Source organism: Lagopus leucura, unplaced genomic scaffold (genome assembly GCF_019238085.1).
Source record: "Lagopus leucura isolate 7727_CA_CO unplaced genomic scaffold, USGS_WTPT01 Super-Scaffold_100017, whole genome shotgun sequence".
Lineage (NCBI taxonomy): Eukaryota > Metazoa > Chordata > Aves > Galliformes > Phasianidae > Lagopus > Lagopus leucura.
Window position 1 is genome coordinate 10,943,109 of NW_024962271.1, and position 18,866 is coordinate 10,961,974.

Below are 18,866 nucleotides of genomic sequence, written 5' to 3' on the forward strand. Positions count from 1 at the left end.
TTGTATCTTTGTAAGAGGGACTTTGGGCTGATCATCTTCTGGACAGCTTTTCTGGTACGCTTATAAATCTTTGAATTACCGAAAAATGTGTGCCTTGAAAAATAGCTAGTGGGGGTACTTCTCCATTATTTATTCCTTTATTCCTGAGCTGTACTCAAGTCCCACCACTGCCCACTTGGTGTTGGTGGTAATTTCAGGTGATTTTTAAAGCAATTAGTCAAATCTATCACCTCAACAACTGCATCCGGCCCTGCGATTCTCGCTGGGGTTGGTCTCTCTAGGGCCGTGCACATCAGTCGGTCCAGGGCAGAGCCTCACTGCAGGGGGCTCGGTGTTCCCCTGGGCTGTGTGGGACTTGGGGTGAAGCTGCACCGTCAGTCTGTGGCTGTCATCACCAAACGCTGCCGGGACACGTTGTAAACTTTCGACCTCACAGAATGCTTGGAACTGAAGCACACCTTTCTAGTTCCAAACCCTATCTGAGCTCCTGCTTCCTGAGGAGGAATCCTGTCCTGCAATGGGCTGGAACCTTTGTAGCTGATATCATGCGAAAGATGTTTTAAGGCTGTGCTATGAAAGCACTGCAAAAATAAAATTGAGCCCGATTAGAAGCTGTGCTACTCCATTTTGCTGTTTGCTGCGCCGCGTGCGATGTGCTTTTCCATCTGCGGCAGCGGTGCCCGTACAAGCATGGCAGCCAGGCGCTCCGTTTCTCTCCTTCGGCGCCGCACGGGGGGCCGGGCAAATCCCCTCAGCCCTCACGCAGCTGCAGGGCACGTTAGGAGAAGGGGGACGCGGCGGCGCGGCAGTTACCGACGCCGGCACGCCGTGCCTCGCGCGAGGGGAACCGGAGCGACCGCCGCTCCGCGCCTCCGCCTGCGGGCGCCGCACCCCGTGCAGGGCGGCCCCGCGCACCTGCTGCCCGCCGGGAGCCGGCGCCCCTCAGCGCGGGGCCGGGGCCGGGCGAGCGGGGACCGCGCCCCGAGAGAAGCCGCGGCGGCGGCCAAGAGGAGTGGAGCCGCGCGGCGCACCGCCACTGACAGCTCCCGGCCGGCCTAGCCACCGCCCCCCCCTTTATTGCGCGCGGCCCGTGTGCCGGCGGCCCGGCCGGGCCCCGCCTCGCCGCGCTCGCCAGGAGGGGCGGGGGCTGTGGAGCGACGGCGGCGAACAGGCAGGCGCGGAGCTGCCCTTCCATAGGAGCCGCCATTAACGCTGGGACCCGCTGACAGGGTCTCGGCGGCGGCGGCCGGCGCGGGGAGCGGAGGCGGCCGGGGTGGGTCCCCGTTTGATGGATCCCCGGATCGCCTGGTTCCAGCCAGAGCAGCTCGGCCCCTCGAACCGCCTGTGGATGCAGATCTGGGAGACCACGCAGGGGGTCCGCAACCTCTACTTCCAGCAGCAGCAGCAGCAGGAGCAGCAGCAGCAGCAGCAGCAGAGCGCCCCCGCCGGGGCCGGCCCGGCCTCCCCGCCCGGCATGTACCGCGCCCCCCGCGCCGACCCCCAGCCCGACTTCCTGCCGCTCGAGAGCGCCAACAACCAGCACAACCGCGGCCACCGCCAGGCCTCGCCGCCCCCGGGGGCCGCCGCTTGGGCCCGGCCCGCGCGGGGGGTGCCGCCCGCCGCCGCCGCCGCCGCCGCCGCGGCCGCCAGCAACAAGAGGAAGCGCGATAACAAGGCCAGCACCTTCGGGCTCAACTACAGCCTCCTGCTGGGGCCCCCCGGGCAGGGCCGGGCTCCCGCCCTGGGAGACGGGCCGGCCGCCAGGGCCCAGGCCGGGCCGGCCGAGCCGCTCTACACCGGCACCCCCTGGAAGAAGAGGAACTACAGCCAAGGAGTCGTAGGGTGAGCGCCGGGCGGGCGGCGGGGAACGGGGCCTGCGGCCGGCCGGGGCCTCAGGGAGGACGAGGACGAGGAAGCGGGGGGCGCCGGGCCGCGACACCTGAGGCGGGCGGCGGGGCGCGGCCCGGGCCCGGGGGCGGTGCGGGGCGGCCGGGCGGGGCCGGGCCGCGGTGGAGGGCAGCGCTCCGCGCTCCTGCGGGTACGAGGCCCGGGCCGAGCGGCGGGCCGGAGGGGCGGCTCCGGTGCGGGTGCTGGAACCGGGGAGGGGGAGGAAGGAAGGAGGCGTTCGCTCGAGGCCGAAGCGGCGCGTTCCGCCGGCGGCCGAGAGGTGTCCGTGTGCATGCTAATGGGGCGGGCACGCCTAGGTGCGGGGACGGGATCTTCTCGCACGCTCGTCTCGCTGTCACTGCGTGTGCACGTGGTGCGTGCTACACACGGATCGCCCGCGGAGCGCTTGGAGATCGCGCGCCGCCGCAGAGTCTCGGCGTGGCCGTGCCCGCGCGTTCCGTCTGCGCGGGTCCCCGGTCTCGCTTTTTGCTCGGCCGGCGGTGCGGCTCCGCACGCTGCGGGGATGTGGCACGGAGCCGCCCGCAGGCGAGAGGGCGGTGAGCTGTGCCCTGGGCACGCTGTGCGCCGAACGCGCGCGGGGCGGCAGCTGGGACCTAAAGGTGTACTGGTGATAAAGGAGGGCGTTCGTAGGGAGCGACGGTGGGGGCGGTGCGTTTTCTAAGAGAGGTGACAGAAAAGGTGCGTTCCTATGCTGCCTGCCGTTCTGAGCAAGGAACCCGTCTGTGTATACAGCATTATGGATTTCGGTATGGGATTATTAATGGTTTTCATGGATCTCTGACTGTGGAATGCGAGTGCTGATCTGAGGATTTTGTCCATATTGTTTCTCTGTTAGCTTAGGTCTCATCCCTTGGTGTTGTTGAGACCACAGAGATCGACAGCAGGCAAACACGAATCTTCTGTCCAAAGCCCCTCCTCGCTCCTTTATTTAAACTTGTGAATGACTTCTGGTATGGGTGAATCCCTGGTTAAAATCCATTGATAATTTCTGTGGTTTTACTTTTTATTTTTAAAGTTCATGCTCTCGGAATCCATCCTTTGGCTGTGACCCATTTCTCCCTCCTCCCCAGCAGCAGTATACTGACACATGTTTGTTAAGTGTGGATTTGCAGTGCAGGGTGTAGCGCCCTTTCCAATCCTTCTCGCTTAGAAAACATCAGGCCTCGTCCCAGGGTTCAGCTGGCCAAGGTGTGTGGGGACAGGAGGGGTGGGAAGGACTCGGTTTAGAAATCAGTACTGATGTGAGTGGGTCGTGTTGGTGCACCCAACTTGTGCCTACGGGTCCTTCTGTGCCTCCCACGGGAAGTGCTGACCTCCTGCCTACTGAATACTGCCCTCCTGTAAGAAGTGTCAGAACAAATATTCAAAGTTGTTGGTTGCTTTGGAAAAGAAACTCTTACAGCCCCAGGCTCCCTATTTTCTTGCCAGCCACTCTGTTACCTTTACTGCTGGGTTTATAATAATTTGTAAAGTGACATTGCAGAATTGTGCAGTTCTGAATTCTGTGGTCACTCTCTGTGTTAGAGCCTCCACGATGTCCTTCACAAGACTTACGGGTAGCACGTTCCAAACACACTAAATCAAACATTTTTAAAGTTAGTTTTTGGACTCTAACACCTTCCAGCTTGTCATTTATTTACTTGGTTGTTGAGGATTGCTTTTAGAAGCCCTTCTTTCTTGTAAATCTATAAACCTTTTCTCCATGTTGAGGAGACAAAGTGGAAAAAGGGGCTTAGCTGCATCAGAAGCCACAAGGTAATAACTGCACCCAAGTGTTCAAGGCGATGACTGTTGCAGTAGGAGAGTTTCACCTGAATCACTTTCACACTCAAAGTTGGATGCCCAGTGTAGACTTCTGTGTGTACTGGGCTGTCAGGTTTGTGGTGCGCAGTTATGTGATGCTGGTCCTGTTTTAGCTATTTCCTTTGTTCAGGGTGGGGTAAGGTCTTTAAGATATGTCCTTAAGATATACCCCTACTTGTTAGGTTTTTTTGTTGTTGTTTTTTTGTTTTTTCTGAAATGCTGTGCTCTTAGGAAAGCACAGACAGCCCTTGGGTGTTTGCAGGGTGCCTGCCTGGCTGCCACTGGGGCATGGTGGAGCATGCATTACTGCTCGGCTGCGCACTGCATCGCTGCCGTGTGCCTTCTTCGCCAGCAGCTGCTGGTGGGCTTCTGTCCCATGTCCTAGAGCACCGTGTGGCACTGATGGACAGAGAGCTCTGTAACCCAGAAAATGAGGCTGTTGCTAAAGTGCATATTTTAAATTACGTATTTGCAGTGTGGGTTCCAGAATTTGTGTTGGTTAGTCCTTGCATGCACTGGGTAAAGGAAGATATGTAGTTGTATTACAAAGCCTTACACTGGTGTTAAAAATATCCTTTTTCCCCTCTGTACTTGGTTCCATGCAAATGTTACAAATAATCTGGGCTTGCCGCTTTTCCTTGAATACCTTCCCTTATTTTTTTCTGTTGATCACTTTAAATTTTGAGTCTGTTGGATGCTCCCATGTTACTGAGCAGTCGCATTTTCAAAAGGACCGGGCCTGACTTGTTCACATACACTGCTGGGAGCAGACAGTGGAATTCATGTTTCCAGGGCAAGGATGTCACTTGCGTGTCCGTTGGCTCTGAGCACACAGTTCTATTGATCAGCTGTCTGGAAAAACTGCCCGGCAGTTCTTAGCTAGTTGGGCAGTTTATGTAAACATGTGGCAGACAGCATGTAACTTAACTATCTTGCTACTGAGCTGCCTGAAGCTTTAGATAAATGTTTGAGGCATTTCCTTTCACTTGTTTTTATTTTTATTGAGAAACAATATTTTCTCAGCTCGTGCAGTCTGTGTAAGGTGATAACTGAGCAATAACCCACCACTGCATGGATTTCATATCACGACAGTTCTCTTACAGAGCGTGCACAGTATTTGTGAGCATTCGTTGGTGCAGAAATACTGGCTGTGTTCAACATGTGGCCGCTTTGTTTCACTGAGTTAATGGCACTGCTGTGCACATCTTATTCTGGCATGTCTTTAATGCTTTTCCTTACAACAGTGTTCAGACCTCTTGTTCTGTTGATAATGTTTGTGTTATTCATACTCCTCTGCTTTGTGCTGGCACTCTCAGCTTTGAGACATGGGAAGCAGCACTGTAAAGCAGGTGTCCAGTGCATCTGAGTTGCTTTGCACTGTCGGATTCAGGCATGTGTCTTGTGTCCTCTGCTGGCATTGTCAGCAGGCAGCGGTGTTCCGAAGAGCCAACAGCACAGAAAGCTGTGCTGGACCTGGATGATGTTGCTGTAGATGTAATATGTCTGTTTAAAACTGTCACTGAATTTACCTGGATCTGGTTCTCCTAGCAGCAAAGGTCAAGGGTGTAGGTAGATACGTGGTTTGGGGCGTGGGGGGATTCTGTGTTGTTCCCTTCCCTCCAAGGACGGCAGTAAATGCTGATAGCACTGTGTCATAGCTATAAGGGCACAAAAAGCATCTGGGGTGCTAAGATAGGTCCTACAGCTCCTTCCAAACAAGGCTGAACCTGTGTAAAAGAACTGCATAAGGCAGAAGCTTTATGTGAAACAACAAAACCAAAAAAAAAGAAGCAAACCAAAGAAAGCCATGCACCTCATTTTGGCCTGTCCCCTCCTGTTTCTCAGATGCTTGCACTGAAGAAAAGAGCTCACGAGCAGCTCCCAGGATGTGGGTTTGGGGACTTTGTAGGGAACTGGATAATTTTTACTACAACATGCAGTCAAATAGGAAAACCTGACTAATGCGTGAGTTTAGGAATAAAAATGTTATATGTAGTAGTGAGGGAGAGGCTGGGTTATGTTGAAGACTTGAGTATTTTGGAGTACTGAAAGCACACTGATAACAGTGACTTGGACATGAGAGAGAGGCTCCCAGCCCAATGGAGGTGCAGCAGGCTAGCACGGCACAGGGCTTCCCTGGGTGCTGGTCAGGAGGAGGGGATGCTGTGAAGTAGAACCGTAACCACCTCAGGAAGAAGTAGCTTAAAGCTGTATGTGCTTACTGGAGAAGTTCTAATCTGCTATTTTCATGTGGCATTTGTCAGCTCTTTGGGCCCCTTATTGTCTTTTAAGGCAGAAGTTCAGTGTGCAGGTGTGAGCGCCGTGCTGAGCCTGAGCCGAGCAGTGCATGTGTGGCTGCAGCAGGGCTGTGGGCAGCCTGAGCCAGCGAGCCCTGCGTCTCACAGCTCTCACCTGTGTGTGCTGTCAGCCACAGCAGCAGTATTGCCACATGAGCTGGAGCATGGGCAAAGCAGCTGGGTGTACTGTGAGCACAGCAAATTGGTGTACCTGTACTGCTGACCTGTGTGGCTTAGTGCCCAACCTGGGCAAATGTAATGTCATCCTCATTTGCTGTGCTGCTTTTCGTCGTGTACTCTTCAGTGTTTGAATCTAAAGCATGGGCGATACTTGGTTTGCTTGCACTAGCTTGGTGCCTACAAAAGCTTCATGTAAATAAACCAATGCTTGAAGTGCTGGTAAAACAGCAGTGAGGTTTGTGTGTGGCTCTAGATGTGTCATTGGAGTAGTTGCTCATGTTATGGAGCTCATGAAGAAATGTGCGTCAAAACATGGGTTGCGCTTGAATTCACCATGTACATCATGCTCAGAAATTCTATCAGCCCCCTGAAACAGTCTCCCAGAACTGTGCTGTCTCGTCACTTTGTACCCACGTGTGTAAGCCTTAAGGTAGAAGTCCAGGGATGTGAGTTGAGTGCGCATCATTTTCCTGTGTCTGTCAGATGAGATTGCTGTTAGTGTCAGCGTTGTGCTGAGTGTGGTGCTGGCAGGGCCCCCGTGACAGCTTGTGCAGTTCTGGAAGGCGGGCAGCTGGGCTGTGTGGGAGTGGGGTCAGCTATTGCCTGCAGCCTCAGGTAGTGACGGGTTGTTATTCTGGAGGGAGAGCGAAACGGGCTTACTAGGAGGTGCAAGTATTAGACTAAAGGCAGTTTGAGGAAACCTGTAGGAAACACACTGTAAATATTATATAACAGTATTGTTTAGCTTGCAGAATCTTGTGCTGGTGCCAAAGTTTCAGCATGTCGTTTAAACAATTTAAGGAGAACTCTGTAGACCTGCTGGTTTCTACACATGCAGGGAAATAGCATTTGAATGCATTTTTGTGAGCCGTTTTGTTTGCTCTGATTCTTACATTCTGCTTGTGATTTGGGCACCTACTTACCTTGGAGCGGCTATATAAGGAACAGAAGTTCGGTGGACTTCTTTGGTGGATGGGGATGCCTATATTAAGTAATAGGAAGAGAGTGTCATTCCCCCTTGGGTGTTTGCTGCTTCCCAAGAGCTGCTACATGCTCTCCTCAGCAGCGTGCAGTTGAGAAAAGAGTATCTGCTGGATCTTTATTGGAGTTGCCTTAAACTGTGTTTGAGTTCTAGCTCTTATTTTTTAATGGGCAAGCTGTTAGCATGAGATCAGTTTTAGGAAGCGTGAGAGTGTTTTGTTGGTCCTGGACCCATGTCATCAAAGCATAGTATTGCATTTTTCTCTGCTTTGTTGTTTTTTAACCATCTTAGTGTTACATTTTGTTCCAGGGTGTTCCCTTCTGTAAAGCTGGAGAATGAGATCTGGTTTTCACTTTGGAAATTCTTAATGCTTTGAAATGCCACTTTGAGAAGTTGTATACAGAACACCACCATCAAAACAGTACTGTAAAACTTTGTGCTACTTCCTATTGACTTCATAATGTGATGATTCAGAATACATCTCTCAATACAGAGTATGTACTCCAAAATAACAAATGCACTGAAGTTGCAGAGGTGGCTTTTGCTCCCAAGTCTTTTGTTTATATTGCATGTGATGCATGACAGTGTTCCACTCTCTTTGCTGGATGCTGGCAGTGGCAGCAGTAGCAGGATGTGGCCTGGAGCCACGTTACATGTTGTGTGGAGATCCCTGGTGCACGTGGCCTGAGAGCCTTCCTTGGTTCTCCTTTTCCTATCAGAAGAAAAACGGAAGGCTGTCTGAAGCAGACAAAGTGGAAATCTTGCATAGAGCATATTATAAGCAAATGAATGCTACTGCTGTTCTTAGTGAGCTGTTTGCATTCTAATTCAGTATTTGAACATGCTGTGATTTCTGAAATTATGAGAGTTCGTTCCTTTGAATTATCCATGCAGATGAACTTCCAAGGAGTGACGCTGGTTGTATTTGAATATTGCTTTCTGTCCTCAAATCTAGAAATTGGGGTGAAGAAAATATTGCTATCAGAAGGAAAAGAGTGTAAACCAAGAAGCTGGATGTTGGCTTTAGATATTTTTCCAAAGCTGCAGGTAGCATTACTGAAGTGATTTGAACTTTAATCATTTTGAAACTTTAACCTAGAACAGATAACGCAGCAGGATTTTTTTTCCAGGTATACTATGGACTTCTGATGTCAAAGCAAGATAGGTTGGATCTAGACAACAGAGTCCTTATTTGTAAACATGTCCAAAAACCTCTCCTATGGAGTCTTTGGAGTCTATTTACCTTTTGAATAACTGTGTCTTTGCACGGGTGGTAACTGTTGTACCGTAACCGTGCAATTAATGTATTAGTATTGCTGCATTCAGTCCAGGTCTTTTGCAGTTAGCTGTCCCTGGCAGTTACTGTTCTGAGCCTCTAAGTAGTGTCACAAAACGTATGTGGTACTGTGTGCTTGCTGTGTGCCTTAGGGCTGGTGGTGGCTGGGAGGCAGCAGCAGCACAGAGTGAGGGCGAACCACCCCATGGCAGCACCTGAGGATGTCTTGTGCTGGTAAATCAGCAAAGTCTGTTAATTTCCTTCCTCCCATGGTGACAATTAAGATTATTTGGCAGACCTCGTTCCAGATCAGCCTCGTAATGTCCTCCTTGGCATGGGAACTACATCTGAATTATTCAGAAGCAGTGCGCAGCTAAAGAGACACAGTCTTGCCACAGTTGCTTGGAGAAGGCTTTACAGTATGGCACGCTCCATCGCCACACTGCTCTGTCTAATCTTGCATTTTATTTCTTCTGCTTTGGTTTATAGAGGATTTTTACTGAAAAATGGTGGTAGCAGGGGGCTTAGGGACAAAGTGTGCCTATGTACACCTACTCTTTTATTGGTGTGATTTGAGGTTAGGGTTGAAGGGAGGAATGAGTCAGCCAGCATTACTTTTTAAGTGTTGTTGAGCAGCACAGAGGAAATGGTGCTGTGATTCTGCAAGTAATGGGATGTAATAATGGGTGGATGCAAATGTTAAAGTTCTTCACAAACTTCAGTACTGGGAAAATGAGGGTGCTGGAGAAAGGGTTGCGCTTCCAGGTCAGCAGGAACTTGGCTTGCTGCCTTTGCTCAGTCTAGGTTTGTTTTTTTTCTGCTGGTTTGATTTGAGTGCACATGTGTAAAATGTTGCTTATTTTCTTGCCGTTTGTTTACAGACTCAATAAATGCTGAGAAAACTTGCATTGTCACAAATACAGCGTAGAGATAAGCCTTCATAAAGCGTCTTGCATGATTAGAGTGGGAGTGTTGCTGCAGTATTGCAGTCTGAGGAGCAGTGTGCAGTCAGAGCGGGCCCAGCCCAGCCTCTTGGTCTGCTAGTGGTCCCGTGCTGAAGACAAGTGCTAATGCAGCCAGCCCCTTCCTATAGGTTTTTCTCTCACTGTGTTAATTTTGAAGCTGTTCAATTCCACTGTTACTTCAGAAACAGCAGGCATTTTCCTATGTAGTCCAAAAAGCCTGTGCCTGGGCTCTGCCAGCTCTGTGTCAGGGATTCCTGGCCTGCAGGCGCCCAGTGGCTGTCAGTACAGCAGCTGGGCTGCACAGCATGGGGTGGGAGCTGCCTGGGCCCAAATAGTGGCTGTGGCTGCAGGTCATCCAGGCCTGGGTTAGGACTGAGCTGTGCTGAAAGAGTGAGATCCTGATGGGTTTTGTTATTATTTGCTTGGCTATGTCATGCTGTAGCTGGGTGATTCAACCAGTGTTTGAGGATCTTCTGTTTACTTGGCCTTCTGGTTGTGTTTTGGTCTCATTGTCTCATTCCCATTCATCCATGAGGATTCCTCCTTGCTGGAGTCATACTTGGCAGGTACTCAGGAGAACATCGTCATGTTGGTTTTTGCCTTGAAGAGCCAGTTGTCTGAGGTTAACAGCTTTATACCTATTTCTGCTTCCAACATTGTATGCAAGAGAGGTTTGTCTCACTGAGCTGTTGGGTTTACCTCTTATTAGATATTTTTTGAGATCAGATAAAGAACATTGTCTTGCTTTTGTTTCTGTCTTGTAATTGTATTATACATCAGCTGTAAACATTTTCTTAGCTAAAATCTATGTAAATTTGAATTAGCTACTGATCTTCTGAAGCTGCTCTGGTTACCATTTGGCCAAATGCCACAGTGCACCTACAGGTAGTAAAAGATACTCTTTCAATGACAATGAGTAGCAATGTCAGCTCCTGGGATGGCAGTACCTTGAAGCAAATGAAGAGTGTAACAGTATAATAATAAACTTCATCTCTCATTTCTTGTATAATGCAGGATGTGCCTGTAGGTACTAAGTCATTGAATGCTGAAATAGTTCACTTCAGCAACTGCTCCTCTGGGGTGTACCAGCTGCAGGGGCTCAGGAACACACTGTCCACAACCTCAGTTGACTGAGCAGTGTGTGGAGAGCTCAGCGACCCACTGAGTGCTGGCCAGTTGGGCTCCTCTGCTGCGTCTTGTGCTCGCTTCTTGGTGTGCTAGACAAATTCACTTACATTTCGATTTATTAACGAAATTATTTTGAGATGGTGGTTTCAGTAAATTAGTTGGATGAATCTTGAGTGCGTGGTGTGAGGGCTCTGAACAGCCTCATGTCCATTTTCTGCTTCTGTCAGAGCCTGCACACAAATTAATGCTGCGCTGGGAATGTCCCATCCTACAGAGGGACCCAGAGTTCAGCTGCCTGCTGTTATGTCTGGCCCTTTGGGAGGGTTTGACTCTCCAGCCGTTAGGATCCTTGTTTTATCACCACATACAGATTCTCTTGTCCTTGTGTCCAAGTAGAATTCAGCAGTTGTTGCAGTCACATTATGTCCTTAACAAGTCATTCTTTAGCATATAATGGTCTATATGAGTTCTAAGATTTTATGACTTTGGAAAGTATATTCAGTGGAAGGTGTTTTCTAGGCTCATACTGGTAGCTTTCTGACAGGTGTACCAGCTCAATCTTTGAGAAAGAAAGGAAAAACCATGATTTGATCTGCAGCTTTAGTCAGAGATTTACTCTTCTGGGTGCTGTGAGGAACATGTCTGATAGCCCGCGTGGGATGAGGAAGTGTTTTTTCCAGTTCTCACACTGAAGCTCCTGGGTGTGCATCTCTGTCATTGAGAAGGGACCTCAGGAAACATTTTTCTGTGAGCTGCTGCAGTATTGTTCTTTTCTGGCTGTTACTGTTTGAAGCCATGTAACCCAGAGCAATTGAGCAGAGCAGAAGGTGGCTGGTGACTCCCTGGAATGCTGCAGGTTGCAAGTGTGGCACACAGCTTTGCACATGTTCTTTCTGGCGGCTGTGCAACTAAGCGAAAGCATCAGAATGCCAGAGAGCAAACTAGAATGTGAATAGGTAGCTCATAATACATACCTGTAAGAGAGTATATTATTGGTTAAATGGGCCCCCAAATGAATACTCAGTTGTTAATCTGAACTTAGTTCACTTTGCACAGCCTTACTGTAAAGATAGCAAGTGATAAAAGAAAAAAGCTACCTGAAATGTTCCTTGTACCTTGCCACAGCACGTGTAGACCTTCTGCCTCCTCCTCCCTCAAAATGCCTCCCTGCACAAACATCTGAGCACTGTCACATCTGAATTTGTGTTGCTGTTGTATCACAGAGCCACTGAAATGCAGAAACAAGTCCTAAATGGGAAGATCTAGTTCTGAGCATGTGCTAGGCAGGTGAGTTGTGGTCACAGTCCATTTTACTTGAAGAATATAAATTTAACATACAAATTTAAAGCTTTGTGCAAAATAGTAAGTGCTAACTTCAAATATTTATATAAAAAAAAAAAGAAAAGAAAAGAAAAGTGCTTCTAACATGAAGTTCCAGCCGAGGTGACTTGTGGCTCTTTTCTGCATTCTTTGAATGTTTCCAAATGCAGTCCCCAGAGCCCTCCCTGATCCCCCAGGTAGCCACCCAGCGCTGTATTAACAGCTACAGGGTTCTGCGCTGATTTTTTAGCTGGTACATTCAGATTTCAGATTTTATTTGAAAATGTTCTTGTGCTGGACCTGATAAGTCCTGTACTGCAGATGTAAATTGTTATTGGATGCAATATTCTGACATCAAATTATTTGCAAGTTTGATCAAATGCTGTGTTACTGAAATGGAGCTGTCTGGAGTTGAGCTTTGTTCTGGGCAGTTCTTGCTGAGCAGCAGAGCAGTGTGCTTGTTGTGCAAGTGGCCGTGAGGGAGCTGTGTGCTTATCGTGGCTGCTGCTCTGCAGCCAGGTGTGTCAGCAGCTGCTGCTGTGGGAGAGCTCAGACCCGGCCCGACTTTCTGACTGACTTGTTGTGAGCAGGGGGGGGTGGTGCAGGATTGCCTCTGCTCATTGTAAGGCTGCTGTGGGTGTGGAGCTCTGGAAGTTTAAATCAACTCAGATGGAAGGAGGCTGAAGTGAATAACTGTGTTGCTCTCCTCTTCGTTTAACTGATCTTCCTAGTGAAATCTGTTATGGAGTGATAAGCGAGGAGAGCATTTACCAGGCAGAACCCACTGTGTGTGGGAGAGCACACAGTTCTCTTCAGCTTTCTTCTGTTCCAGAGCTCTGTTCTGGGTCTGCATCAGGCTTGCTCGGCCCCACAATGGACTTGACTCTCAGCTCAGAGGTGGCCTGGTGGTGTATGTGCTGAGGAGAGCCTGTGGTGTGAGTTGTAGCTTGGATCCCAGTCTCCAGGAGGAGAGCTGTTGTCCATCAGAAGTAGTGGACAGCCTTCAGAGAGTGCAGTGATCCTGCCTGTGCCCTGGCAGCATGCGGTGTCACTTACTGGCACGCCTCACATGGAGCACTTACACGAGAATATTTCCCACACTAACAAAATAGTAGCAGTGTGTTAGTGGTGTGTGAAGAGCTTGATGTAGTGTTATGTCTGAAGATAAATAGAAATGACTATAAGCTGACCTACTGGATCCCTCTGATCTATTTTAATAGTAAACACCATGGCTGGCATTCGCAGAACTGATCTGATGTGGTTGGTTTTTGTTTTGTTTTGTTTTGTTTTAAAAAACACCTTTCTTCTCTTACCTGTTGTGTTGATTCAGGAGGTGTCAGGTCTAATTGCAGACCTTGGGGAGATGTCCCAAGGGTGACTTCTGTTACAGTGCTAGCACTAACCCCGACTCACTGTGTTGTTACAGCATTACTGGAAAAGTGCAGCTAATATACATTGAACTGCTACTGATAAGTATTTTACTTCTCATTAAAGCCTCGTTTCAAATATCTTACAAACCAGTGTTGGCTTCTCCAGGTGAGAGCTTTTTGACAAGAGAATCTGGCAGACTGTGGACTTACTGGTTCCTCACTACGGGAAACAGATACCTTTAATGTTTCAGAAGTTCTAGCTGTTCAGAATTCTACCTTGTTGCTATTGCAGAGCATAGAATGTGCATACCAATAGTTGTGCTCTGCATCTAAAGGCTCTTTTTAATATAAATCTGTTTTCCAAATTATGAATTTGCAAAATGTGGAGCTGCTGTATATATTTCACTGTATTCCAACAGACTGATGCTTTTCTACAAGTGAGCTGAAGAGAAAGGCCTTGCAGTATTTTACGTGTGCTCACCAGAAGGGCTGCTGGAATGAGAAGTGTGTCTCAAGACATTAGCTGTTACTAAAAGTTGAAGCCATTTTGACACAGTGAAGAAAAATGCTCACTTGTGTGTTGTCAGAAAAAGTCAATCTCTTGTGTTACTTTTTGACTGTAATAATGCACTTGGAGTTGTAGTTAGAAGTTACTTGAGTCAGCTTAAAGAAGAGACTATAGAAGAGACTGTTCATCTGCATTGAAGCAAAGGATCTATAAAATAAACTAAAAAAAAAAAACAAACAAACTGAAATGGTGGTGATAATTTAAATTCAGTAATAGAAAAAGCTGCCTACAGTGCTTTCTTTTCCCTCCTGTGTTTTAGTATGTCTTGCCATTGCCAATGTGCAGTTATTTTAATGCTTTTTATGATGCTGTTAAACCAATAAGTTAACGTTAAGTTTGGGACATCACTAAAAAGCTGCATTTTTTTTTTTTTTTTTTTTGGAAGGTCCTGGGGGAGTGGTGTTTATTGGGAGAAAGGAGGAGAGGCTTCATGGCATGATTTCAAATACTTGCACAGGACAGGCATTATAGGCTTTGTAATCTAAGTTTTTGTGGCATCTCTCTTTGTTCCACTGCATTTGAAGAAATGTGATGATCAGTCAACCATGGCTTTTTAAAGTGAACAAGCTCCATTCAGGGAAATGTTCTCAAATTTAACATCAGAGTATTTAGATGAATCTTGGAACACACTGGTCCTGAAAGCAGGGTCTGGGCTCCTGCCTCACTTACTTATTTGGGAAAACATTGCCTGCCCTCAGTGTGAAAAGGCAGTTCTGTGAGTCACTCGGCAAGCTGGGGGTGCTGCTCAGAGGTGTCTGGCTGTAGGTGGATGAATGCAGAGCACTGCCCGTCCCAGCAGTGCAGCTCTCAGCAGCCCGGTCACACCTCCTTACGCTTTCCTATCTGTTACCTTACTAACAGGGAAATCTTTGGGGATTTTTCATTTTGAAGTTCCCATAAGACATGCGTGGCCACAAAATCTGGTTACTGTGTGACCTGTAGTACATTGATGTGATCCAGAGATTGAGGGTAGAAAACGATGGCCAAAATCTCTGTGGCTTTTGGAAGTTGTTTGCTTTGTTCAGTGTAATTTTAGTTTCTTATGAGGACTGATTCTACTCGTTGTCATGAAGCTTAATTGCCTGTTAAATCACCTGCCGATGCACTTAGTTGTTATTTCTGTAGCTTAAAACCTAGCACACGCTACAAGAATTAGTCTGCTACAGAGACGCAGGTGGTAGGGACAGGAGCTCAGCAGATGCTGTGTATTTACTGCTCCCTTTGCTGCTCTAATGCTTGGTTTTGCTTCAGATTGAAGGTAGGCAAAATGATTTGTGGTCTTCATGTTGTCTGCTCTGTCCTGCTTTGTTATTGAATACGTGATGATGGTGATAATGATCTAGAAATAATTTTTTTTAAAATTATGAGCATTAAAACTGAAAAGCGAATTTGGGATGCTGCTAGAGAGTGCAGTGTTACTTCTGTATTTAAAAATACTGGAGGAGGGAGGGGTTTGGGCTCCCAGTGCTTTTCCTTTGCCTCAGTTTTGTTCAAAGTCCCTTCAGGACCAAACAGCTCACAAATGGGAGATGGACAAGCTTTGTTTGGTTCCCAAAACTTCTAAAGGATCAGAAATTTCTGCCATAATCCTGTTTGTTTCTTTGCTTTATAGTCACAGAAACAGTGCCGTCTTTTTCATAGTCAAGTATCCTGGGAAGCTTCAAACCAAAGTTGTTCTCTCTCTTCCTGTGCAATCCTGGCTTTCCTAACTGGAGTGGAGGGATGGATGCATCTGTGTTGTTTTCTTTTCCTCCAGAGTAGATATGAAATGGTGAGGGCAGCTGAACACTGTTGCGCAGGAATGATCCAGCCTAAGAAAATTCGGATATAAAGACTTGTTCAATGATAGAGAAGTACACTGTAAATATCCCATCCAGGTGTGGATATAAAATCAATAAGCTCTGAAATCAGAAGTGATTCATCTTAAAGCATAGAGTTTGGGGAGGCGGAAGTTGTGTGTTCATTCCCTGTTTCTGCCCACAGTCCACAGAGGTTCTTAATAATTTAAATTTTCATCACTTTGAAAATGGAGCTTCCATCAGAACGTCCTGTAGGATAAATTGTAGAACATGAGCACTATGGAATTCTGGATCAGAAGCTGTGGGTAACACCCTTATCAGGGAAATTAAAATGTGTGCCTATGTAATTTCTGTTGTGAAGTGAAAGGTGAAGAGGAGCCAGAGCAAATGGATTTATAGTACAATTCTAAAATGACAAAAGCAGGAAATTTTCAATTACAACTGATTTTTTTGGTTAGCATAGAACTGTACTTCAGCACACAGTGACAACAAGCTGCTATTCTGTTATTATCTTTGTCTCCCTGCTCTGCTTAGGAATATGGCAGCTTGCTTCTCAGCATTTGGTCTGCACCAGCGTGTCTCCAGTTTCATGGAGCAGCATGGCTATAGGTAGCTCTCCTGGGCCCAGTTTTGAACCGGTTGGATTGAGTTGTGCTGCTTCATACATCAGGCAACTGAGTTTGTGTCTGCGTGCAGAGCATTTCAAGCAGAAATTGCATTTTGTTTGTCCATGACTGCTTTTAATTGATTGGCAAAGGTGTGGTAGGGTTCATCCTCCAGAATAACAGCATCTTGGCCACGTAGTTGGAGAACCTTGGGTGGTGCTTTTAGAGCCCACAAGGTGTACTGCAAAAGAAAGTAAGGTCCTATTTCCCTATGACTCACAGCTTTCTGCCTTATTGCTGCGGGTCTAACAGGCTTTGTGTTCCTCACACTGCTGCTCCAGGCTGTTGCAGTGTGATGTCCTTTTTGTCATTACAACTTTTGTGACCATCGTTTACTTTTTTAATGATGCATCATTGTCACTGTCAGGTAAACATAACAAACACTGCAGTCCGTTGTATTCACGGCATGTTCTCTGTAACTTCGGTTCTGTTTGGTCTGTAGAATTGTAGTGAGCTCATCTTGACACGGTTTGAAAGCAGGACACAATACAGCTGGTACTTGCTTTTAAGGCAAACTCAGAGCAACTGTAAGATTATTTTTTTCTCCCCACATGTTAATACTTCCTTGGATACAGGACAAAGACACGCTTATTTACGGCTCTTTACTGTAATAAGTAAACTAATGCTCTTATGCATTGCAGACTACTCTCATGCATCCTAAGTAGCTGTAGGGTGTTGATAGCTTCAGTGTGACTCTAAAGCCAAGTAAAATAGCCCTGTGTGCTGTCATCAGGTTTATTACAGCGTAATTTCCTTTCAAAAACAAGCCTCCTTTTAAGGACTTTTATCTTAAATAGCTAATGAATGTAGTGGCATTCAATAACAAAATACTGTTATGATGCCAAAAATAACTTATTGGTCTCTTTGATCTTCATTTCAGCTGAAGATATAAAATTCCACTAGAGACTTTAGACAACAGGCTCCATTAATCTCAACAAATTGTTTCAAAAAACTGCAGCTATAGATGTTGATTAAGACAGTGAATAACCTTGGGTTTTAATTTTCAATACAATTCGAGTTAACTCTGTATTAATTGGAGTCACGCTACCAAGTCATGCTGTTTTGCTCTGAAATCTGCATGTTACTGCTTCTGTTTATCTTGTCTTTGATTAATCATTCTCTCACTTGTTGGCAGCAGTTGCAGTGGGCAGGGAAGTGCAGTTCCAGGTGGAGCTGAGGGCTGCGCTCTGCAGCATGGTGCTCCTGGGACTAGGGAGGTTTCCACCTGGCACACTGAGGGCTGCCTCTAGTACTGTTAAAGCCAGTCTTCTGTCACTAACAGAGTTCCCATTTCATTCTTGCTGTGTCTATGTTGTGTAGCAGTGTTTGGTGTAGGTGTGATGTGTCTGTTTGTGTCCTGTTTAATTTCATCTCTTCACCATAAAAACTTGCACAGCTATCTAAGAGTAAGAGCAATCCAGATGTAGGCACGCATGATATTTATGTGTAGCACCTCAGTAGTTACATGCTTCCCAGGGATGCACCAACTGATGTATTCATCTCCATAGGAGCGTTGTGTGGGTGCGTTAATGGAGAAGGCACTGAGACCTGCAGTGTTTGCACGGCACAGACCTCTTTTGGCTTCAGGGACTTAAACTCCTGGTGGCGGTGTTTCCTGAAGTTGGGCTGAGGGAACAGCTCGGCCCTGGAAGCCCAGGAGCAGCCAGGCCCACCAGCAGCTGGCAGAAGGGTTGTGCTGTGCTGCACCTTCACGTCTCCCCAGGTCCCTCGGTTTTCTCTCGTGCTGGGCCTGTGCCATCGTGTGCCCTCTGACAGCAGTGCGCGCTCCGTTCTGCCTTTTAAAAACATTGCTGTGGGCCACATGGCGCTGTGGGGTTAGCAAGGCTGCCCCAGGTTTGGGCTTGAGGCCGTGGCGAGATTCTCTCTGACGGTGACCTGGTTATATCCCCGTGAGGAGCTTTTTCAGAGGCGTTCTTCTCTTTGCATTAGCCATAGCTTGTGGTGATTGCCATCCCAGGCTAATAGGCTGTTGGCACAGTTGTCTTGCAGGTGTTGGATGTAATTCCAGTAAATGCTGGGTAAAAAGTAACATAGATATTTCATCCCTTGGTCTCTTACAGAAAGAAGCTTTTGTTGTTTGTAACATACAGTGCTGAAGAATGCAAGACAAGTCATGGACTGAGTTCTGTCCATGCTCTGATTCAGTCAAATACACCCTTTGGATGTTTCAGTCTGTTTTTTTGACACCTTTGTACAACTTGCAGTTATCAACATGTGATTTATTTAAACATGTGTGCAGTGGGGAAGTGTTGGATCCTGTGTCTGATCTAAGGATGTGCTTCTGTGAATTACTCCTTTTTGGTGATCCCCTGGAGCTTGAAGGGAGGATGTGTGCGTACTTGGAAACTAGAAACAATATATTTCAATAAAATAACTGTTACTGTAATGATCATTACAGAGAACAAATGAAATTAATTTCACTACTCTGTGCCAGAGTTCCTCTGTATTTTGTTGGAATTAAGGGGTTTTTTGTGTCTGCTTTTTTGAATATGATGTTAGTCAAGCTGATGATGTGTGTATGATACTGTAGAAGTCTCCACATTGGTGGCACTGTGTGAAGACTTTGTTATTCCAGGTCTAGTAA

At 47.4% G+C, this 18,866-nt stretch overlaps 1 protein-coding gene across 1 annotated transcript in view; it reads left to right on the forward strand.

The window, feature by feature from the left end:
* The first annotated feature begins 1,234 nt into the window (after nucleotides 1–1,234).
* TENT4B (terminal nucleotidyltransferase 4B) overlaps nucleotides 1,235–18,866 on the forward strand; it is a 35,419-nt gene continuing 17,787 nt past the window's right edge. The window contains exon 1 of the mRNA XM_042877133.1: nucleotides 1,235–1,842. Within this exon, the coding sequence (XP_042733067.1) occupies nucleotides 1,289–1,842 (554 nt within the window). The 5' untranslated portion in view covers nucleotides 1,235–1,288. The remainder of the gene's footprint in view (nucleotides 1,843–18,866) is intronic.